Source organism: Corythoichthys intestinalis, chromosome 13, assembly GCF_030265065.1.
Source record: "Corythoichthys intestinalis isolate RoL2023-P3 chromosome 13, ASM3026506v1, whole genome shotgun sequence".
NCBI lineage: Eukaryota > Metazoa > Chordata > Actinopteri > Syngnathiformes > Syngnathidae > Corythoichthys > Corythoichthys intestinalis.
In genome coordinates, this window is record NC_080407.1 from 52,191,770 (window position 1) to 52,214,598 (window position 22,829).

A 22,829-nucleotide genomic window follows, 5' to 3' on the forward strand; every position below is an offset into this window, starting at 1 on the left:
TATGATGTCGCATATGCTAAAATATTAAGCCAATGTAGCGGAGATCATTGCAAAAAGTCAAATTTAATGGTTGTGTGTTTTATTCATTTTGTTAAAACACGAAAACGGAACGCATCGCTAGCTAGCTACGTTACGGAGCTAATAAGCCAACGTACCGGCTTCCGGTTAGCACATAAAGCATTTGAAATTATTTTTTAAACAGCTTTTTAATTGAATGTTAGTGTTTAAAAAATCATATTTTTAGACAACAATTCATTGAAAGAAGAAAACAGAAAAAGGACGTACAAGCAACATTATTTAACCTATTTACGGGCACATTTAGCCAACGCACACGCTTCCTTTTAGTACTTCCGGCTAGCTGTTGCTAAACGCTTGTGGCTCTAGGACAATTCTGCGGAAAAATGATTCACGTCCCACGAAACGTACGTACATTCATTTTATTCTTTTGCTTCCAGATACTTACTGACTCATACTTTAATGTCGAAAGCGAATTTGGTCTAAATTTAATTACACGGTGATAAACGAACCAGAGTTGCTCTAAAAAGATTGGTAATTTTGTTATGCTAACACCTACTACACTGAAATTTAGATATGAGATCAACAACGATCCTACTAATCTGTCGACTTTAATATTGTCATAAATGAACTAATTGGCTGCCATTGAAGGCGCTAGACGTCCAATGAATCGTGACCTTTTTTCCAGTTTAAATAGATACGAACTCAGCAATTTTTTTATTTAATTTTGCAGGTCCACAGACAAGCTCTATTACTCACTCGGCAAGTACTTCACCTCTGCAGTTTTCCTTAAAGTGCCTCTTTCTCTAACTCCTACTTTTACCCTTACAGGGCTACGGCATGTTCCCAACATAAAGCGCAGGGGTCACTAAGTGACCTGTCTCAGATTCAAAAAAGGTCCTACAGGGGCGCTTCCACTGAAGGCATCGGCAGGTGGCGGCATCTCCTACCTAAAGAATTGGTGAGTAGCAAGTCCCAACTGGATTTCTCCAAAAACCAAACGGTTTTTGTGTTCAGCCCAAGAAAAAGAAAGACAAACATCAGATGCCCAACATCTCGGCAGCTACAGACACAGCGTACCGTACCCTCAACGTCAACGTGTCGGGCTACGACATGACGGCGGTGGAGCACTTCGCCCAGTACGTCCACAAGCTGTGCAATCGACTCGGAGTTAGCGTAACAGACAGGTGACGGTGACCCCCGAAAAATCTCAAAGGACACCGAGATATGAAATTTCATGTGGATTCTGATTTTCCCGCCCAGTTATGCGCTGCCTACCCAAAGCACAGAAGTGATGCTCATGCAGGAGGGCGGCACCAAGATGTACGTGGACTCGCTTCTGAAAACGCACAAACGTGTCATTCAGGTAATGGTCGCAACGCCGACGATCTCCCGGGGGGCTGCCACGATTAGTCGATAGCTAAATCAGAGTCGTCAATTATTTTGCAACAAAATTGAAACTATATTAGTATTATATGGCGGAAAACACTCAGGTGACTTAAAGTTGTGCTCTGGGACACCCAATTTGGCTAAATTTCAAAATTGTCCTATATGCATGTGTGATACACCATTGGAAAGCTTAAAATCTTTATTTTCTGAGACATGTGGGTGGATGTACAATAATAAAGGAAATTGGTGTGTGAGGAAATGTAGATTCAATTTAGCCCTGTGTGTTATTTTGTAAATAAACAGGGCTAAACGTAAAGTTAGCTGTATAGTTAATGATGACTTTACTGCATACAGTTTTTGATTTGGCTTGATTTTAATCTGTGCAAAGACAAAACATTTCCAGGGGAATTTTAGGGGTTAAATTCCAATACCATAATATTGTAATTTTTGCAGTGGGTTTTTAAAATATTTTTTCAATTACTTGCAACTGCAATTTCTGGAGAAATTAGTATGGGGTTTTGCTGTGGGGAGATACAGATCTTAGCCCTGCTCAGGTTGATTTGGGGACATTTCGGGGACAATAATATGTCACTTCCTGTTGATTTGGGGACATTATGGTGACAGGTACTGTTGATAAATAAATGGGAAATTTGGACGTCAATGGCATCGACTCACATATACGTCAATGGAATTCAAGTACATTGGCATCAATAGAATTGACATGCATGGCCGTCAATGGCATTAACGAAAGTAAATGCCATTAGAAATGAATGGGAAATTTGGGACGTCCATGGCCGTCAACGGACTTCCATATGCGTCAATGGAATCGAGGACATTTGGGGGATACGTCCTATTTATATCTGGTCATTTCCTGTTGATTTGGGGACTTTTTTTTTTTTTTTGGTCATTTGAAATGAGTGGGAAATTTGGACTTACATATGTGTCAATTGAATCCAAGTAAATTGGCATCAATAGAATCGACAGACATGGCCGTCAATGGCATTAAACAAAGTACCGTAAATGACTCTGGATATGAATGGGAAATTTGGACGTCCATGGCCGTCCATCGCATCCACTTACATATGCGTCAATCGAATCCGTGGCATCAATAGATTTGACAAACGGGCGTAAGAAAATTTTTTTGGGTGTCGTTCGAAAAAGTCCCTGCGTCGCGTGAAAATTCCGGTCGTTTTGATATTTGAACGGTGCCGATCGGTCAAACAGTTCGGGCTGTGCGGCGCACCGAAGAAACGCCGTTAAAAAACAAAACAAAAGAATTTTACTATCTGGGCCTTTGCTATAGCAAGGCCCCATATAATGATTAAAGAATATTAATGTGAAATACTGAGAATAAAAGGCTCCATATACATAAATGGAACATATACAGTGGGGAGAACAAGTATTTGAAACACTGCCAATACAAATATTGATACACTGCCAATGGGAAAACCCATTGGCAGTGTATCAAATACTCGTTCTCCCCACTGTATATCAAGGATACAATGGCGTGATCCGGCCAGGAGCCGCGAACACGCAGGCATACAAAGAGAATACACAAGTCAAGGGTTTACATATGCTTGTTGAAAGGGCGTTGCTTACTAGGAAAACGATACCTACTATGAAAGCAAAAATGAAACTTATTACAGCCCACCTCTGGTGATTTTCAGCTGAAAAACATCGTGAGTTACGACCTTGGAAAACTAGCGCGAGCTGGTACGAGGGGGAGTAAAATCAGATAAGACAGTCGACAGAAACCCTTAGCATTAATAAAATATTTCACACAGCCACGATAGAATTTTTTAAAAAAAAAAGGTCGGTTCACAAATATGTGGCAGCCCTACTTGACTAGCTTAAGTTTGAATTGAACTACTTTGTAGTTAAACAGCCTGACAGCAACGCTCGGTCCTATCTTGATGGATGTCCTCGTGAAGAACCAACCGGAGGGTGTCGACCTGTCGGTAAATGAGGTGAGTCGGCTCGAACGAACAACAATTCGCGCGTTAGGCCGTGTGTCGATCACAGCGTCTTTTTTGCCCGCAGCACACGGAGGCGGACTTCCTGGCCCGTTTCAAAGCTCGACCCGAGCTGGAGGGTCTCATGGCTCAGATGAACCAATAAGTTCTGTGACCTTTTATCACTGGTGTTGGTTTGTTATGTTGAATTGTGTAAAATAAAAGTATTCATTTCCTCTTAGCTGTTGTCTTTTATTATGCAAGCGGAAAACTAGCAAGAGCGCGTGAATTAATCATTCCACCAAGTTGAAAAATTGACTTTTTTTTTTGCCCGGCTTTGGTAGGCTAGGCCTCGGGAAAGCAGAAGCGAAAGTTGCAAATTACAAACGGCGGGGTGTCGCTTTTTTAGGCGTAGAATCACAGCCGTGTCAACGTTACAACTGACTTGAAAAACCAAGAGGAAAAATCAGCCTGCGGTGCCTAAATTGTAAGTCATTTATCATGTATATTTATGTAAACCAATTCCTTGTATTATCTTGTTAGCGAGAGTTAACTTGTAGCAAGATAGCTAGCTTTCAGTGATGTGATTTATAAATGATGAGAATATTGTTTGTTTGAGCTGAGATTTCAGTCAGTTTTTCTGTTCCACAAGTACAGTAGTTACATACATCACAAATATTCCTTTTTGTAACTGCAAACTGGTTTGTTAGCTCTTTGTGCTAAACGAAATTAGAATATTTAGTGCCATCTAGTGGAGTCTTTCATTCGTTGAATGTGTTTTTGTTTAAATTGGCGTTTCGGATTTTTTTTTTTCAATGACATAAACCATGAATAATTTTGGTATTTTACCACTTCAACAACCTAACTACTGTTCTAACGGCTGCAGTTTTATTTCAGAAATTGACTATGTCTGCTATTGACGTCCGATTCATTATGACAGCAAGGGGAAGACGAGAGCGTTCGATTGCTCGATAGTGCCCTCTCGTGGCTGGTTGTTAATCCTATTTAGAAGACATCAAATTTGAAACGTTTTAAATGCAGTACAGGCCAAAAATTGGTGCGTTTTCTTTACTTTCATGACTGTCTACATTGTAAATTCTTACTGAAAGTAAACTATGATTCTAGTATCTTTAAAGTAGCCATCTTTTGTTCTGGATACATTTTTGCGCACTGTTGCCATCCTCCTGATGAGCTTCAAGTGGGCTGAACTGTAACTCAGGGGTGTCAAACAAATTTTTGTTCTGTTTTAATTTGGTTAATTAATCACTTCCAGTTGATTCTGGGACAAATTTCCAGGTTATTTCCTGATAGATTACATGTCAAATTGGATCATTATGTTTTATTGGGTGTTGTTTGTAAAGCAGCACATGCTGAAAATTACATTTTCTCACATTTAGCGCGGCACAGTGTTTAAAATGTGGTGTGAAAAGTTGTCTTTTTTTTTTTTTTGCACATTCACAACGTTAGTGAGCAATTTAAATTTTTTTTTTTTTTAATAATGAGTATTAAACTTGAATGATTAAATCCAGAACTAAATATTTAAATCTTAAATGTACATTTAAATCTAAATCTTAAATATAAACCTTAAATTTAAATCTTTAAATCTAAATGTTAGATCTAAATCTTAAATATATATTAGAAATGTAAATCTCAAATCTAAATCCTAAATCTTGTAACAGGTGAAACTAAGTATTTAGCTAATATGCAAACACAGTTTGAGCTGCTCCAGCTTTTATTTTGTTACTTCTGGTCGCCAGTCATGTGAATTTGCAAATTCGATAAATATTTAGTTTCACCCGTTTCAAGATTTTGCATTTAGATTTAGGATTTCTATTTAAGATTTACATTTAGGATATGTAATTAAGATTTATATTCAAGATTTAGGATTTATATTTAACCTTTTAGAGTTAAGATATATATGTAAGATTTGTATATAAGATTTAGATTAAAGACTTAAATATACGGAAACTGAAATAATAGAAATAAGCAATCTGGTAAACATTAGCATTATATTTAGCATTTAAGCTAGTGGACGTTGGCTATGCTAGTTAGCCAGTTGTTGTAATGTTGCAATTGGCTAACTTGCATAAAAAAGTCCACTAGCTTAAATGCTATATGATGCTAATGTTTACAACAATTGGCCAACTTGCAAAGCAAAAGTCCATTAGCTTAAATGCAATATAATGCTAATGTTTACCATCTGGTGCTCACCAGAAACTCTCTGGTGTGCAAATTAATTTTATTCCTGTCAATGTCCCTTTAAGGGCTCCGTATAAATTAAATGTTAAAATCTAATACTTACTATTTAAAAATAAATATTTAAGTTACTAAATAATGTTGTAAATGTGCATAAAAGCGACGCTAGTATTTTCACACGACATTTTAAACACCGCGTGGCGCTAAACGTGAGAAAATGTTGTCGTAATTTTACTTTCAAACAGCGCCTCCTAGTGTTTTGATATGGATTTTGCTGGTACAAATGCTCGGTGCGATTTATCGGGAACCTAGTACTTTTTCCTGTTTTTGTGCTAGATTTCCAGACTTATGTTAGTCCCTGCATCTGGAGGACATCAGCACCGAGATGAGCGACGAGCCGCTTTTGGAGGAGAAGCTGATCAAGCGATCTCAGCAGAAGCGGATGATGTCTCCGCTCAACTACAAGGAGAGGCTCTTTGTCTTGACCGAGAACCGGCTGAACTACTATGATGGCAGAGCGCAGGTGTCGCTCGACTTTAACCGTTATACGTATTTTCCGAATGACGATATTGTATCCCGGTCGTCCTCAGGAAAAGTTCCGGAGAGGTTCCATCGAACTGAGTCGCATCCGATGCGTGGAGGTGGTCAAAGATGATGGATGGTTAAACCCCTGTAAGAACAAATACCCTTTCCAGGTAGGAATTCAGAGAAACAACTTCCAGCAGCCCTACCGTCTGAACTAACGCTTAGAATCCATATTTTAGGTAGTGCATAGCACCAACACGCTGTACGTATTCGCGCCGAACCGAGAGAGCAGGAACGTCTGGGTCCAACGACTCAAAGATGGTGAGTTTTCGTCCCTTAACGCCCGACCCGATGATTGACGCGTGTGCCGGCGCAGAGATTCGGCACAACCGGGAGCTCCTGACCAAGTTCCACCCGCAGTTCTGGCAGGATGGCGAGTGGTCCTGCTGCCGTCAGGCGGAGAAACAGGCCCCCGGCTGTGAGGAGTACAACCTGTCCGGAGACGGTGAGCCACGACTGTCGCTCACTCGTCTGTTCATCTCACGCTTTCTGTTCCTCTTTTTTTAGCTTACAGGAAACCACTACCCCCGATTCCTGCCGAGGAAAGTTCATACGGGAGGGTAAGCGACCGAGTCGCGAAAGCGTCACTCTGCCGTCATCTTCGGTTCCATCCTCCAGCACCTGCAACCGCCGCCTCTTGAGGCGCGCGATGGCGACCCCGCCGAGGAAACAGTGGTGGCGCTGTACGACTTCTCCAGCAACGAGCCGCACGACTTGACGCTGGTCAAAGGAAACGAGTACGTCATCGTGGAGCGCTGCGACGTCAACTGGTACAAAGCTCGCAATCAGAACGGGTACGTCGCCACCGTAATGTTGTACTCGTGAAACCGCAGATTGCTGAAACTAGAAAATGCAATTTCCGGAGAAATTGCGACGGTGGCTTTGCTGTGATGGCTTAGTATATGGGGTCACTTCCAGTCGATTTGGAGGCATTTCGGGGTCATTTCGAGTTGATTTTCAGCGTGTGCCAAGGCAGACTTTTACAGTCTGGATCAGTGGTCTCCAAACTATTCCACATAGGGCCGCAGTGGGTGCAGGATTTCACTCCAGCAAAACAAGACCACACCTTTTCACAAATCTGGTGTTTTATAAGTGTAATCAGTTGATTGCAGTCAGGTACTGCTTGTTTTAGTAGTGTTGAAATTCGGCCCCCCGGCCAAGGCGCACGGGAACAGCGACGGCCGAACAAAGTGCCGCTCTGCCGATGCTGCCCCCGCGCGCACCGACCAGGAAGGCTGAGCTTCGCGCGTTCTCTTCGTATTTTTAACCCTTTGTACTGACTCCATGTTTCAAAAGTTTGAAGAACACTCACCGAAAACAGGTTGACAATTTATTTGTCGACAATGGCAAAAAAAACAAGGCAAAAACAGACGACAGAGGGACAATTCTGGATCCAAAACAAGGCTACATGTTTCCGAGCAGCAAAAATCTGCGTTATCTCAGTGTCCAGTCTTTTTAAAGTCCTTGATGAAGCGGGCCGTGCTGAAGGTGTGTCCGAAGGTGTGTCTGGGCGTTGCTTTTGGGTCTTCCCCTCTGTGGCCGGTTTTGGGCGGCTCAGGTTCGTGCGCGGATGGGACGCCCGCTATCAACTTTGTTGTCCGGGCTGGCTTGTACTTGTTTTAGGACAAAGCGCTTTGTCCTTGGAGTTTGCTGGGAGAGCTGATTGCAAGAGTTGGTGCGTCAATCTTGTTCGTGACGCACGCCTTGGGCTTCTGTGATAAGACGGCATTGTGTATCTCTTCTATTTCTTCTCATTAAACTATGGTGTGCTATTTATTTTATACTAGTAGTGCAGTCCTACCGTAAATTAGAAAATGATACTATTTCCTGATTAATTATATTACGTGTGTTAGAGTGATGCAAACAGTTAGACGGTGCCTACGAGAAACTACCATTTTTCTCATCTCCCCCTCATTACCCCGGATAAGGTTATTCACTTTACTGTGTCAAAGAGCATGTAGTGGAGTCTGCTTAAACAATAGTTAGATTAATGTGTTGGACTAATGCAAACAATTATATGGTGTGTGCGATTTATCTTTTCCCTTCAGTAGAAACCACATTGGTTAAAAAGTCTGTGCTTGATCGGTATGAAAAAAAAAAACAGGACCCACAGCGGCCCTCGAGGACCGGTTTGGAGACCCCTGGTCTGGATCGACACCGGCTCTACGCAGAGGCAAGAGGGGGCAGTGCTCCCTCAAATAAATGTCTTGCCCCCTCAAATGAAAATTTTAGAAGTTGAGAAAGCACATTTTTAATAGACTCACAAAATTAATACAAAACAAATTGACAAATTAATCTGCAGTATTGGAAAAAAAATCAGCCGAAAAAGGGGACACGAATATGATATCCTGTCAGCATAAGCGGAGTTTTAGGGGGGGCCAGGTGGCCGAAAAGTGTCATTGAATTTTTGGCAAAAACTGTAGACCGCTTTTGTACCCCTACCTGATTTTTTTAAAGGATGATTTAAGCCATCTGGATAAAAATGTAGGACTAAATACATTAAAAAAAAATTTTTCTTTTTCCAAACACCCAAGTGAATAATCAGTGCTCGAGACACCCTAACGTTCATGGAGCTCAGTGCATTTCTTTGTACCTGTCTTCAGAGAGGAAGGCTACATACCGAGTAACTACGTAACCGAGAAGATATCCGGAAACCTGGCGCAGTTTGCGTGAGTTTTTAAGAGAAAAATTGAAGAAAAAAAGCATCCAAACCAACGCTTGTGAACTTGTCCTAGGTGGTACAGCAAACACATCAACAGAAACAAAGCGGAGGAGCTCCTTCGGAAAGAGGTGAAAATTCCCTATGATCATTTCTGTTTACATTTTTTTAAATCGTGTCCCACTGCCCCCTGTAGGATAAAGAAGGAACCTTCATCGTTAGAGACTCCAGCACCAGGGGAACTTACATAGTGTCCCTTTACACCAAGTCTGTGTCAAAGTAGGCGCTACGTCCTCCTGATGGACGACGTCACGTTTATCACGTTGCTCCGCAGGAACGGAGGCAGAGTCGTTAAACATTACCGCATCAAGGAGACCGAAGGCCCGCCCGAGCAATTTTACCTGGCGGAGAAACACGTGTTCCGATCCATTCCAGAGCTCATCGCGTACCATCAACACAACGCGGCAGGTGCGCCTCAACTGTAAAGGTCAATAACGGAGAGCGATAAAACTCCCTCGTGCAGTTGTATAACAACTTTTGTCCTACATCAGGGCTGGTCGCTAGATTGAGGTATCCCGTGGGTAAACAAGACAGGTCTGCACCCTCCACGGCCGGCTTCAGCTACGGTGAGCTTTCTTTTCTAGCGCTGTCAACGGCATAGTCTTAAGGCAAAACCATAGACTTGAAAAATCTATTGACCTGATACTTCATTCTTTGCGCGACGCCTTATCAGAGGGGGCCGAGATTCATTTAGTAATAGCCGAAGACGCCACACGCCCATGTCTGATTTAAACTTGGATTTACTTACAATTGGATTTAACGACGAAAGCTGTACCGCATACAAACAGGAAGGATTGTCTCAGGGAAGGTTTTTTCCAGGATTCAAGGTAAATGTTATATTTTTCATACCATGCATGCGTGATTCAAGCATTTATTCGCAGGAATTTTCTTCTTTGTTTACACATGGAACTGACTAGCCTCATAGTTGGCTATATTTACACGAAATAAATGCTACCAGTACGGTTTCTTTGCTTTTAACCAAGAAACGAGACTGTCTTACATCAGAATCTGTGAAGAATTCAGGGATTTAAGGATTTATTCACAAGAATTTTTGCCAGAAAAGCTCTGTTTATGTCAGGCGGCCGGTAGCCTCATTTGCTAACAGAGTAGCATTGTACTTCAACATATTTACATAAAATAGATGCTAACTGCATGGCTTCTTTGCTTTTTACCAAGAATCAAGACTGTTTTACGTCCATATGTAGGGAGAATTCGGGGATTTAAGCATTTATTCACAAGAATATTCGCCAGAAAAGCTCTGTTTAAGCCAGGCGGCTGCTAGCCTCATTCGCCAACATAGTAGCATGGTACTTTGTCAATATACGTAAAAATAAAAGCTAACTGTATGGTTTATTTACTTTTAACCAAGAATCGAGACTGTTTTACGTCCATATCTATCAAAAATTTGGGGATTTAAGCATTTATTCCCAAGAATTTTAACCAGAAAAGCTCCTTTTACACCAGACAACCGCTAGCCTTATTCGCTAACTTAGTAGCATGGTACTTCGTCAAGATACGTGAAATAAACGCAAACTGTACTGTTTCTTTGCTTTTGACCAAGAATCGAGACTGTTTTACGTCCATATGTAGGAAGAATTCGGGGATTTAAGCATTTATTCACAAGAATTTTCACCAGAAAAGCTCCTTTTACGCCAGGTGGCCGCTAGCCTCATTGGCTAACATAGTAGCATGGTACTTCGTCAATATACGTAAAAATAAACGCTAACTGTATGGTTTATTTACTTTTAACCAAGAATCGAGACTGTTTTACGTCCATATCTATCAAAAATTTGGGGATTTAAGCATTTATTCACAAGAATTTTCACCAGAAAAGCTCCTTTTACGCCAGGTGGCCGCTAGCCTCATTGGCTAACATAGTAGCATGGTACTTCGTCAATATACGTAAAAAGAAACGCTAACTGTACAATTGATTTGCTTTTAACCAAGAATCGAGACTGTTTTACGTCCATATCTATGAAGAATTCGGGGATTTGAGCATTTATTCACAAGAATATTCGCCAGAAAAGCTCCTTTTACGCCAGGTGGCCGCTAGCCTCATTCGCTAACATAGTAGCATGGTACTTCGTCAATATCCGTCAAAATAAATGCTAACTGAATGGTTTATTTGCTTTTAACCAAGAATCAAGACTGTTTTACGTCTATATCTATGAAGAATTTGGGGATTTAAGCATTTATTCACAAGAATTTTCGGCAGAAAATCTCTGTTTACGCCAGGCGGCTGCTAGCCTCTTTCGCTAACAGTATATAGTGTATAATGACAATAAAGGGTTATTCTAATCATTAATAAGTTGTGATTGAATATAGAATTGATTAATTATCTATTTACATCTAATTTTTGATTGATTCTGCATGTTTTCCGCAAGTATTAAGTTTCTGATGTTAAATTGAGTGATTTATTAGCTTTTGAAAACTTGCGGTAAACAAAAAAAAATTAAGTTGCTATTTTGGTCAAAAACTTATATGTTAAATATTGCTATTGATCCTGAAAATATAGGTGATTATCTCTGCATTTGGTGATTTTTGTGCATCTAGTGTAAAATCTGAGACTTTTATAGCAATTTTAAGTTGTGTTATACTAATATAGAAAATTATTCATCGGGATTTTGTAACGGAACGACTTTGAATTTTTTTGATGCCGCTGCTCATGGAGACTCATATATGGCTAAGGTAAGTACCTGTTTTGGTTTTAGGTTGGTAGCAGCTTTGGTTTTGTAAATATTTGAATTATAAGTTTTTGAAAATAGGCCCCCTATGAATCGGCCCCGTGTCATGTCAATAGGTTATGAAGTCTATGGCAAAACACTACCGCTTTTGTCCACCGGCGTCGCTAAAATCAACCAAAACTGAAACGTTACCAAGTTTTACTTTAAGTCAAGAAGACGTATGTCGTTGTCATCGTCAGGCAATTACTTCATTCTGCGTCACTTCCTTGATATTTTAGGGTACTTTCCGGGTCACTTCCTCTAAATTTGGCATCATTTCCTGTTGATTTCTGGGCATTTTCGTGTCCTGTTAATTTTAGTGCATTTGCAACCTCGCGGGTCGGATCGGACCCCTTGGCGGGCCAATTTCAGCCCGCGAGCCATACGTTTGACACCACTAGTACGGTATATCTGAAGCTTGCTTCACGGATTATCTCGCCGGCGACCCCTCCAGAGAAGTGGGAGATCAACCCCAGCAACCTGACCTTCATGAAGGAGCTCGGAAGCGGTCAGGCGGGTGTGGTGCGGCTGGGAGTGTGGAGGGCGCAGCACAAGGTCGCCATTAAGGCCATCAAGCAGGGCGCCATGTTAGAAGAGGACTTTATCGAGGAGGCCAAGCTCATGATGTAAGCGAGGCGCTCTGGGCAGTTGGTGTTGTAACAGTTCTAAGCTTTCTACTCCCCTCAGGAAGTTGTCCCATCCCAAATTGGTCCAGCTGTACGGCGTGTGCAGCCAGCAGCGCCCCATTTACATCGTCACCGAGTTCATGGAGCACGGCTGCCTGCTGGACTTCCTGCAGAGCCGACGGGGCACCTGGAACGCCGCCTCGCTGTTGAGCATCTGCATGGACGTGTGCGAAGGCATGCGGCACTTGGAGAGCAACGGCTTCATTCACAGAGATCTGGGAGCCAGGAATTGCTTGGTCAACGACGCTCTGGAGGTCAAGGTGTCCGACTTCGGCATGGCCAGGTAGGTGTCCGGGTTTTTGCCCGTCCTCCGAGTGAACAACACAGTGTTGTCGCGCAGGTATGTTTTGGACGACCAGTACACCTCGTCCTTGGACTGCAAGTTCCCAGTGAAGTGGTCACCTCCAGAAGTGTTCAATCACTGTAGATTCAGCAGCAAGTCAGATGTCTGGTCCTACGGTAAAACTCGAGCCCGATTTCAGCAGTTTTTAAAAGTGCAAATATATGAAAAAATAGCCAAATGATCCAATTTTTTTCTTCTTAGAATGTGGCGGCACCACACTGTTGCTTTTGGTACTGCATTCATTAGTTTATACTGTTTTAAAGGGAACCTCGGACTTAGACTTGTAGGTTCTAATAATCCACAATTGTTCTCTTTTACTGAAATATGTTATTAGAAACACATAAAATATTGCCATTGATTCAAAAATCTATAATATTTAGTTCATGTTTTGACCTCCGGAGGGCACCATGTTTTACGCGCGCAATGGATGCTCCGGGTGGTGCGATAGTTGGACTGTACTGGGAAAATAGCTGTGCTAGCTAGCAAGCGAAGCTAATATGACGACCGGCATGATTTTGTCATATTCTGCACTTTGTCAATTTGTTTTGTTGCAGAGATGTGGGATGAGTTCTCAACGTATGTGCATCCAATTTCAGCTCATCAATAGTGTCTTTAAACCGATCCTAGGCGACTTGCTGAGATATTGACTTGCTCCCTTTTGACAGTTTGTATATCCCTTTGTTGCGCGCAATGGACACTCCGGGTGATGACGTGATTGGACTGTACTGGGAAAATAGCTGTGCTAGCTAGCAAGCGAAGCTGATATGACGACTGGCATGATTTTGTCACATTCTGCTGCTGGTCAGATTGTTTTGTTACTGAGCTGTGGAATGAGTTCCCGACATCGTACCTGCATCCAATTCCAGCTCATCAGTAGTGTCTCTAGTAGGGCTGTCAAAATTATCACGTTAACGAGCGGTAATTAATTTTTTAAATTAATCCCGTTAAAATATTTGACGCAATTAACGCACAAATGCCCTGCTCAAACAGATTAAAATGACAGCACAGTGAAAGCTGTACTTGTTGTGTTTTTCGGAGTTTTGTCGCCCTCTGCTGGCGCTTGGGTGCGACTGATTTTATTGGCTTCAGCACCTATGAGCATTGTGTAAGTGATTATTGACATCAACAATGGTGGACTACTATTTTATTTTCTGATTGAAAATTTTACAAATTTTATTAGAACGAAAACATGAAGAGGGGTTTTAATATAAAATTTGTATAACTTGTTCTAAAATTTATCTTTTAAGAACTACAAGTCTTTCTATCCATGGATCGCTTTAACAGAATGTTAATAATGGTAATGCCGTCTTGTTGATTTATTGTTATAATAAAGAAATACAGTACTTATGTACCGTATGTCGAATGTATATATCCATCTTGTGTCTCTTTCCATTCCAACAATAATTTACAGAAAAATATGGCATATTTTATAGATGGTTTGAATTGCGATTAATTACTTTTTAAGCTGTAATTAACTCGATTAAAAATTTTAATCGTTTGACACCCCTAGTCTCTAGTCTAAACCGATCCTTGCCGGCTTGCCAAGATATTGACTTGCTGCCATTTGACAGTTTGTATATCCCTTCGTTGCATCCTTGCCTTGTTTTTGTTTTCGTTTTTCTGCCTCTCACCGCAGTTTTTCCTTGTTTTTTTTTTGAATTGATGAAATCATTAAGAGGGGTTTTTGAATATCATATTATAACTCATTGTAACATTTATCTTTTAAGAACTACAAGTTTTTCTGTCCATGGTTCCCTTTAACTCATTGGCTGCTACTAGTGATAAACTCATACAAATGATGTGACAAAATGAAATCTCATTTCCATCTGTTTGATTTCTCTCAGGTGTGCTGATGTGGGAAGCCTTCACAGAAGGCCGTATGCCGTTCAAACAGAGCGACAGTCGAGAGGTTGTTTCTTTGGTAACAAAGGGTCACCGCCTCTCCAAACCCAAACTTGCTACAGCGGCTATCTACGACATCATGCAGCTGTGCTGGCATGAGGTAAGCACGCGCGATGAGTTACCGGGATTCATTCGCGTGATTCATTCTCGTCTCTTTGTTCGCAGAAACCCGAAGAACGTCCGTCCTTCGCTCAGCTTTGCCTCATGATATCCGACGTATTGGAGGGTGACGTCGCCGTCGCTAACTGACTACTTACGAGTGTGGTCATGGAATGAATTGAACTGGTATCTGAAGGCACTGCTGTACTCGATTCAGAGTCAAGATCACATTCAGGCTAATAAATCACCTCAAAATGTTTTTTTTTTCACCTCGTATTGATTTTGGGTGACTTTCATTTGGTTTCGGGGCATTTCTTGGTCACTTGCTAGCTCACGCTATGTGTTTGATGTCAACACAGAGGTTGAGGTTAAGGGTGAGAAAATGATTAGCTACAACCCCCTAGCAAAAAAAGTATGGAATCCCCAGTCTCAGACGAGCACTCACTCAGACATTTTATTATGTAGAACAAACTTGGATAAAAAGCTTGAAAAAACAATGAATTAGTTCAAAAGTGCAACGCTTTAGCATTCAGAAACACTAAAATAAATGAATAAAAAACATTGTGGTGGTCAGTAAATGTTACTTTTATAGAGCAAGTGCAGGGAAATATATATGGAATCACTCCATTCTGAGGAAAAAAATATGGAATTATTAGAAACAAACAAAGAAATAACAATCAAAACACTTCTCTAGTATTTAGTAGCACCACCTCTGGCTTTTATGACCGCTTGCTGTCTCTGAGGCATGGACTTGATGAGTATTCTTCATCAATTTGGTGCCAACTCTCTTTGATTGCAGTTGCCAGATCATCCTTGCAGGTCGGACCGTTTTTTTCAATTTCCACCACAGGTTTTCATTAGGGTCGAGATCTGGGATATTTGCAGGCCATGACATTGACTGGATGAGTCTTTCTCCAAGGAATGCTTTAATAGTTTTATATCTGTGGCATGATGCATTGTCATCTTGGAAAATTACAGATTTTCAAAAAGCTGTCTAAAATTTCAATGTAAACTTGTGCATTTATTGAAGATTTAACCACTGCCATCTCCCTAGTGCCTGCCTTTGCTTGACATGAGGCCCCAATGACTGAGGGAATTTTGATGTTTTCTTCTTTGTAAATCTCACTGGAACGGCACCAAATAAAAGGTCCAGCATCATCACCTTATCCAATGCAGATTCTTGACTTATCACTGAAAATAACCTTCATCCAGTCATTCACAGTCCATGATTGCCTCTCCTTAACCCATTGCAGTCTTGTTCTTTTCTGTTTGTGTCAATGCAGATTCTTGACTTATCACTGAAAATAACCTTCATCCAGTCATTCACAGTCCATGATTGCTTCTCCTTAACCCATTGCAGTCTTGTTCTTTTCTGTTTAAGTGTCAATGATGGTTTTGTTTTAGCTTTCCTGTATGAAATTCCCATTTCCTTTAGGCGATTTTGCACAGTTCTGTCACATACCTTGACTACAGCTTCCTCCCATTTCTTCATTTGTCTTGTTGTATGGCCTTTAGTTGTTTGTCATGACGTTTGGATGTCTTCCTCAGTCTACCAGTACGCTTAACTTTAACAACCTTGCTATTGTTTGTGCTTGGTCCAGATTTTTGATACAGCTGACTGTGAACAGCCCACATCTTTCGCAACCATACGTTTTGCATTACCTTCTTCAAGAAGTTTGGTAATCCTCTCCTTGGTCTCAGGAGACATCTCTCTTGTTGGAGCTGTGATTCTTGAGAATCCACTTGTTCCGGCAGCCCTCCAAGGTGTGATAACTGCACTGTTTTTTTTACTGCTGACTAACGAGTAAGGAAATGAAATTGACTGGGTGTGTCTGTATTTTCCACTCAAAATGGAGGGATTCTGTATTCCCTGCAATTGCTCTACAAAAGTAACATTTACTGACCAACACAATGTTTTTCATTTATTTCTTTTAGTGTTTCTGAATGCCAAGGAGTTGCACTTTTGAACTAATTCATATAATGAAAAGTCAGAGTCGGTGGTCGTCCGAGACTCCGGGAAGGCGAGGTAACAATTAGCTGTTTTTCAGGTTTACCTGTAACAATAACTCGAAATTTTCCAGACTCAGTTCGGCCGCCGGTCTTCACTTGTACACGCGTTCACAGTCTGGACAGCTGCAAACTAATCGCCCCCGTCTCAGAGCGTTCACATCCAACTGCGTGCGGTCTCTTAAATGTCCCTCGGCGACCGTAGGAACTTCTGCGCCTTCTCATAAATCAAAAAGGACGGCTACCTCGCCTTCCCTGAAGAGCTCACAGGTGAGGGATGCGTTGGGATGGATGGTGAACTTCCAACTCGGAGTGATGTTGTCATTCTCTCTGGCCTGGTAGGAGTCCTGAGTCACATTAATGCCTAATCCGCCCTCAGGGATCAAAACTGGAGCTGGAGGGGTGTAGGTAGAGGGCGACTCGCTAATGTGGCTGGACGTCAGACCGATGAGCAGTGTGAGCATGTAGATCATCATCTTTCTGAGTGGTGTGGGTGGGAACATCAGGTGTGGTGACACTGGAAGATGAGCCATAAACTAAGACCAGAGCAGGAACTCACCTTTAAGTCAGAGCTTGTGGATCTTGATCAGCAGAAGTAGAAGTTCGTGAATGTTCCAGATGTCCAGAGACACCTCCAGTGTTACTTATAGTTATAATTCCATCAGCACTCCCTTTTTTCCCTACCGTTGTGTTTTCTGCACATTTCAAACCTTAAGCCTTCTTGGGCCCTGAGCTATGTACCTGTACGTCATATATCTAACAGTGTAGTTTATAGAAGATTGTGGGCGGAGTCGACAGATACAGATTGAAGCACCTCCTCCTCCGTCAAAACCTTGCGTGCCGCAGCAGGCGCGACACCTCGACGGGCCCGTGAGCGGGTGCAAAGGTTAGGAAGACCGCACCGCCGAGTGTTCATCCTCAGAATACTATTCGAGCGCTGTCCTGTTCCATTTGGGATTTAACAGGTGAGTTTTCATTAGTTGTCTTGACAAGAGTCTTTGCTTGACTGTTTCACCTGTGCTACGAGTGAACGGGGCGTGTTAAGGGTTGTGACTCATAGGAAACTGAAACTCTCCCTCATTGAAGACAAATCTGATTGCGCAATGTGAGAGTGAGTGTTGGCGTATCAGATTTAGTTCAAAGCTAGCTCTGAGCATCTGTCGCTTCCTGACCAAGGATAACATTACTAGACCGGAGTGACCTTCCTCACTCTTTTTTGGAGGGGGCACACATTTTGGAATTGGCAGCTTTTCTGCGTAGAGGTTACATGTCAGGAAAGAATTAAATATTGCTCAACCTCAAGCATGTCTGGTCTGGACTCAGGAATTAGGAGTCCATGTTAAGACCCGTTTGGCTCACCCCTCACATTGACGAGGCTAGACATCATATCTTTTTAGTGCTGCAACGATTAATCGATTAACTCGAGTATTCGATTAGAAAAAAAATATTCGAATTAAATTTTGTTGCTTCAAGTATTCATTTAATTATTGTGGCGTTTTAATGGTTTATTTTGAAAGTGTTTGCATTTAGTTTTATTGATTAGGGTGGATACACTGCCCTCTGGTCTGCCTCTTTTCACATGGCTGAATCCAACCGCTCCCTGTTAAGACCAATATAAGCTTAGTTTTTGTTTGAGCTAATGTTTTTTAATGCATTTTTATAGGTATATTTAGCCGTTTTTTTGTGGGAATATGTGTCTGGACCAATTGTTAAGAGCGTTGTAAAAAAAATTTAAAAAAATAAATAGCATTTTATTGCATTTAAGCTAGCGGACTTTTTCTATGTAAATTAGCCAATTGTTTTTTTGTTGTACATAGAGCCTTTATAAAAAAAAAAAATTCAGCTCAGGTATTTTAATTTTAAATGTTCCTTATCCGATTACTCGATTATTCGAACTAACTAGTCCGTCGATTAACAAGACTGAATCAAACCGCTCCCTGTTAAGACCAATATAAGCTTAGTTTTTGTTTGAGCTAATGTTTTTTAATTCGTTTTTATTGGTATATTAAACCGTTTTTTTGTGGGAATATGTGTCTGGACCATTTGTTAAGAGCATTGTAAAAAAAAAAAAAAAAGCATTTTATAGCATTTAAGCTGGCGGACTTTTTCTATGTAAATTAGCCAATTTTTCTTTTGTTGTACATCCTCAATAATTAAAAAAAAAAATCAGCTCAGGTATTTTAAATTTTCATGTTCCTTATCCGATGACTCGATTATTCGAACTAGTCCGTCGATTAACAAGACTGAATCCAACCGCTCCCTGTTAAGACCAATATAAGCTTAGTTTTTGTTTGAGCTAGTGTTTTTTAATTCGTTTTTATAGGTATATTAAACCGTTTTTTTGTGGGAATATGTGTCTGGACCATTTGTTAAGAGCATTGTTAAAAAAAAAAAATAAATAAAAAAAAAGCATTTTATAGCATTTAGCTAGCGGACTTTTTCTATGTAAATTAGCCAATTGTTCTTTTGTTATTGTGTTATTGTTGTTATTGTGACAGTTTTTTTCTAGCAGCCGCGCCCCGATGGCGCCTGCCAACAGCACGGCGACGCACCCGCTGAAAAACGAAAGCATCGTGGACAGCACGGCCGCCACCACCATGGGCGCGCTCATCCTCAGCATTGTCTTCCTTTTGGGTTTCCCCGGCAACCTCTTCATCATCTGGAGCATCCTGGCCCGCGCCCGAAAGCAGAGCATCACCACACTCCTCATCCTCAACCTCGCCATCGCCGACGGGTCCCTCATGGCTCTCACGCCGTTCTTCGTAGCCTACCTGGTGATGAAGCGCTGGGCGTTCGGGACGGTCATGTGCAAGGTACTTTTCTACCTGTGCCTGGCCAACATGTACGCCTCCATTTACCTCATCGCCGTCATGAGCCTCTACCGACTAATGGCCGTGTTGCGGCCCCAGCGCGTCGCCGCCCTGCTGGGTCGCAAGACTGTGACGTGGACCTTGGCGGGCGTGTGGGCGCTGGTGGCGGTCGCCTCCGTGCCCGCCATCATTTTCCGAGACGTGAAGACCAGCAACGAGCGCGACATCTGTGATTCATTCCACGAGAGGGACGCTCACGTGAGTTAATTTCCATTTGTTTGGATTGTTTTTGTCACTTTAAAATCGGCAAAAAACAAAACCTCAATTAAAGCAGCACTAGGTAACTTTTCAACCTTGTGATGGGGAGTTAGCAACAGTTTTCCACACTGTTGCTAACCATCATATGCTATTGTTGAGCCACAACTGGGTTCATTACCTTATTAGGGCCCTATTGTTCTGCAAAGGATAATTATTCCTTTTTCATGGCAAATGAAAATGGCCAATTCGGAGGTCTTAACAGGCTCAAAAACTCACCAAAATTTGCACAAACATGCGGATTCGCAAAGATTTCGATAATTTGGCAACGTTGTGAAAAAATAACAAAACATGGCTTAGTGGCGCCCCCTTGGAATTTCTAAAAAAGGCGTCTCCATTTAGGTTTTTTCAAAGTAGAGCAATGAAATTTGGGGAGTCGATACCTTGCGCAAAAATGATTCTTGCACCCATCTTCCAAACCCAACAGGAAATCTGGTATTTTGGATTGAATGTTGAAAAACATGGCATTTCTGTCTAAAACCAGGGTGCACGTTTGAGACCATTGCGCCAAGGCGGTTAGTTGGATCCTCCTCAAAATTGGTGAGACACTTCATGAGACATATGAGATGTTAAAACCAGTGTGCACGTTTGAGACCATTTCGCCAAGGCAGTTAGTTGGATCCTCCTCAAAATTGGTGAGACACTTCATGAGATATATGAGATGTTAAAACCAGGGTGCACGTTTGAGACCATTGCGCCAAGGCATTTAGTTGGATCCTCCTCAAAATCGGTGAGACTCTTCATGAGACATATGAGATGTTAAGTTATCAAAATGGTGAGTGTTCATTCATGGGCCTGACCTGGGCAGAGTACCAAAGTCGGGTTTATTTGGGGGTTAGGGTTAGGGCTTCTCCAGGACAAATGAAAATGGCCAATTTAAAGTTCTGAACATGCTTAAAAACTCAACAAAATTTGCATATATCAAAATGGTGAGTTTTCATTCATGTGCCTGACCTGTGCGGGGTACCAGAGTTGGGCGTTTTTTGGTGTTTAGGGTCAGGGTATAGGGTTAGGGCTTAGGGTTAAGGCTTCTTCATGGCAAATGAAAATGGCCAATTTAATTATTATCATTATTGTTAGGTTGTTATTACTTTTTCATGGCAATTGAAATGGCCAATTTGAAAGTCTTACCGTTTAAAAAAAAAAAAAAAAAAAAACACCGAAAAGAAATTGGCCGAATCGATAACGAAGCATTGAGTGATCCAATTGGATTCAAAATACTTGAATCCAAATAGATATGTTTACCAGGGTAACAGAAAATACACCGGAAATATTTGTTCGAAAAGCATAATAAACATATTTAACAGACATTTAGCGTACACATATAATGTATTATTTTCTTGCTTTTTTGACATTACATCGAAGAGTAAGCAAAATGTATTTAGCATCCCAAAAAAAAAGTCCTGCTCGCAGGGCTAGTTACGCATTATTTTCATTATTCATCCTTAACACAGCCGCTGGAAACAAAAATGTTGTGTAATCCATCTGCAGGTGACCGGGAGATTGATTTTTAATTGATTGATGATTTTATGACACTGTGCGGGTGTGCGCTGGTCCTCATGGGAAATGCAGTCCTCCTTAAGGCAAAACACTACCGCTTTTGTCCACCGGCGTCGCTAAAATCGACCATAACTGAAAAGTTACCAAGTTACGCTTTCATTTGAGCATTTTTCTGTTTGAATTGTTTGTTTTTTTAAATAAGAATATTGCAAATGAATAATTTTTAGGCCTAGCATTTGACACCCGTATCGACCCGTCTACGCCTTGCGCACTGTTTCTTGAGCCCGACGTTGTTTCTTGTGCGTAGACTGTCATCCAATACACATTGGAGCTGGTTTTGGGCTTCCTGATACCGTACAGCATCGTGGTCGTCAGTTACATCTGCATCCTTCTCCGCATCCGCCGGACCAAATTCCGCCGACGCATCCGCAGCGAGAAACTCATTCTGGCCATTGTGGTGACCTTCTGCGTCTTTTGGCTACCCTACCACATCGTCAACATTGTGCATGTACGTATGTACTGAGACATGCAATGAACAAGGTCATTTTAAGTGTTTTTTTTTTTTTTTTCTTGTCTCTTAGGTCACATGGGCACTCTGTCCCGAGGGTTCTGCGAAAACAACGTAAGCATTCACGTGTCGTTTTGTTTTCTTTCAGTCAAAGAGGCATCTTATTGTCTCCTTTCCAACTGGGGATTTTCAGCCACGGGGCTTGCTCAGATTTTTCCCTGTCTTGATTAGCTCCGGATCTAAAGTTTTTAATTCTGCCTGACAGGCTGGCCAAAATCTGGCACCGAGGCCGTGCCGTCACATCCTCGGTGGCCTTCATCAGCAGTTGCGCCAACCCGGTGCTGTACTTCTTCGCCGGAAAATCCTACATCCGCCGCGAAGGATTTGCCTTCATGGCCCGGCTTTTCGAGGCGGTCGGTCTGGACTCGGCTACTAGGAAGAGTCGTCAGAACAGCCAGAACAGCCGCGACAAGGACAAAGAAGCGGAAGGCGTTATGCTGAAGGAAAAAGTTGTGGAGTCCAACTCGAGCTCTGCTCTTAAAGCGCTGAAGCTACAGACGTGACGCCGTCCGAGGCTGGCGTTCGTCTTGTCCGTCCAATTTACTCTTAAAAACTGAATTAATAGTCTTTAAAGCAACTTTTGGTAACTTTTCAGTTTTGGTTGATTTTAGCGACGCCAGTGGACAAAAAAGGTAGTGTTTTGCATTAAGGAAGACTGCATTTCCCATGAGGAACAACGAACACCCGCACAGTGTTGTAAAATCATCAATCAATCAAAAATCAATCAAACAACATTCCTACTTCCCGTGACTGTGTGAAGGGTGAATAGTCATAAGCTAACGAATCCAGTTTTGACTAAACATTAGCATATGATGGTTAGCAACCCATCTGGGAAAAAAGACCCAGATAATGTTGTTCTGCTTTTGTTTTTTGTTTTTTTTTAATGGGATTTCTTCGGCGCGCCACACAGCCCGAACCGTTTGACCGATCGGCACCGTTCGAATATCGAAACACCCGGAATTTTCACGCAACGCAGGGAATTTTTCGAACGACCCTGAAAAATTATCTATTCGCTCGTAA

The 22,829-nt window shown here is 41.7% G+C and overlaps 3 protein-coding genes across 8 annotated transcripts; all 3 read left to right on the forward strand.

Moving 5' to 3' along the window:
- The first annotated feature begins 123 nt into the window (after window positions 1-123).
- Window positions 124-3,597, forward strand: mrpl48 (mitochondrial ribosomal protein L48). The gene is made up of 7 exons (XM_057854610.1): window positions 124-422; window positions 749-777; window positions 847-976; window positions 1,033-1,202; window positions 1,279-1,381; window positions 3,282-3,371; window positions 3,445-3,597. The coding sequence occupies exons 1-7, from the start codon at window positions 402-404 to the stop codon at window positions 3,520-3,522; spliced, it is 621 nt and encodes a 206-aa protein (XP_057710593.1). The 5' UTR covers window positions 124-401; the 3' UTR covers window positions 3,523-3,597.
- A 96-nt stretch (window positions 3,598-3,693) lies between these two features.
- tec (tec protein tyrosine kinase) lies at window positions 3,694-15,449 on the forward strand. 3 transcript variants are annotated; one of them, XM_057854588.1, is made up of 17 exons: window positions 3,694-3,843; window positions 5,889-6,075; window positions 6,143-6,247; window positions 6,317-6,398; window positions 6,454-6,582; window positions 6,645-6,697; window positions 6,756-6,931; window positions 8,741-8,806; window positions 8,873-8,927; window positions 8,993-9,075; window positions 9,131-9,264; window positions 9,348-9,422; window positions 12,034-12,205; window positions 12,267-12,548; window positions 12,606-12,724; window positions 12,810-12,838; window positions 14,453-14,577. In XM_057854588.1, exons 2-17 carry the CDS (start codon window positions 5,938-5,940, stop codon window positions 14,459-14,461), a joined length of 1,707 nt encoding a protein of 568 aa, XP_057710571.1. In that variant the 5' UTR covers window positions 3,694-3,843; window positions 5,889-5,937; the 3' UTR covers window positions 14,462-14,577. The 3 variants fall into 3 exon arrangements, with proteins under 3 accessions (XP_057710571.1, XP_057710569.1, XP_057710570.1); XM_057854586.1 differs by lacking the exon at window positions 12,810-12,838 and adding an exon at window positions 14,676-15,449 and having other exon boundaries at window positions 3,695-3,843; window positions 14,453-14,610; XM_057854587.1 differs by lacking the exon at window positions 12,810-12,838 and adding an exon at window positions 14,676-15,446 and having other exon boundaries at window positions 3,696-3,843; window positions 8,993-9,063; window positions 14,453-14,610.
- Window positions 15,450-16,891: 1,442 nt separating this feature from the next.
- Window positions 16,892-22,327, forward strand: LOC130928228 (leukotriene B4 receptor 1-like). Of its 4 annotated transcripts, XM_057854599.1 has the most exons (6): window positions 16,892-17,581; window positions 19,115-19,429; window positions 19,526-19,684; window positions 21,549-21,749; window positions 21,823-21,863; window positions 22,015-22,327. In XM_057854599.1, exons 2-6 carry the CDS (start codon window positions 19,139-19,141, stop codon window positions 22,310-22,312), a joined length of 990 nt encoding a protein of 329 aa, XP_057710582.1. In that variant the 5' UTR covers window positions 16,892-17,581; window positions 19,115-19,138; the 3' UTR covers window positions 22,313-22,327. The 4 variants fall into 4 exon arrangements, with proteins under 4 accessions (XP_057710582.1, XP_057710581.1, XP_057710580.1 ...); XM_057854598.1 differs by having other exon boundaries at window positions 16,947-17,581; window positions 19,126-19,684; XM_057854597.1 differs by having other exon boundaries at window positions 16,950-17,581; window positions 19,129-19,684.
- The last annotated feature ends 502 nt before the right edge of the window (window positions 22,328-22,829 follow it).

What these genes read in the sequence shown, in the direction of transcription:
- mrpl48 (XM_057854610.1), top strand. Translation starts at nt 402, where the DNA reads ATGATTCACGTCCCACGAAAC. An exon ending in CAAGCTCTATTACTCACTCG is followed by an intron (nt 778 to 846) that starts GCAAGTACTTCA and finishes TTACCCTTACAG; the next exon opens with GGCTACGGCATGTTCCCAAC. An exon ending in GGAGTTAGCGTAACAGACAG is followed by an intron (nt 1,203 to 1,278) that starts GTGACGGTGACC and finishes TTTCCCGCCCAG; the next exon opens with TTATGCGCTGCCTACCCAAA.
- tec (XM_057854586.1), top strand. Translation starts at nt 5,938, where the DNA reads ATGAGCGACGAGCCGCTTTTGGAGGAGAAGCTGATCAAGCGATCTCAG. An exon ending in GGTCCAACGACTCAAAGATG is followed by an intron (nt 6,399 to 6,453) that starts GTGAGTTTTCGT and finishes GTGCCGGCGCAG; the next exon opens with AGATTCGGCACAACCGGGAG. An exon ending in GTACAACCTGTCCGGAGACG is followed by an intron (nt 6,583 to 6,644) that starts GTGAGCCACGAC and finishes CTCTTTTTTTAG; the next exon opens with CTTACAGGAAACCACTACCC.
- LOC130928228 (XM_057854598.1), top strand. Translation starts at nt 19,139, where the DNA reads ATGGCGCCTGCCAACAGCACGGCGACGCACCCGCTGAAAAACGAAAGC. An exon ending in ACATCGTCAACATTGTGCAT is followed by an intron (nt 21,750 to 21,822) that starts GTACGTATGTAC and finishes CTTGTCTCTTAG; the next exon opens with GTCACATGGGCACTCTGTCC. An exon ending in GAGGGTTCTGCGAAAACAAC is followed by an intron (nt 21,864 to 22,014) that starts GTAAGCATTCAC and finishes TCTGCCTGACAG; the next exon opens with GCTGGCCAAAATCTGGCACC.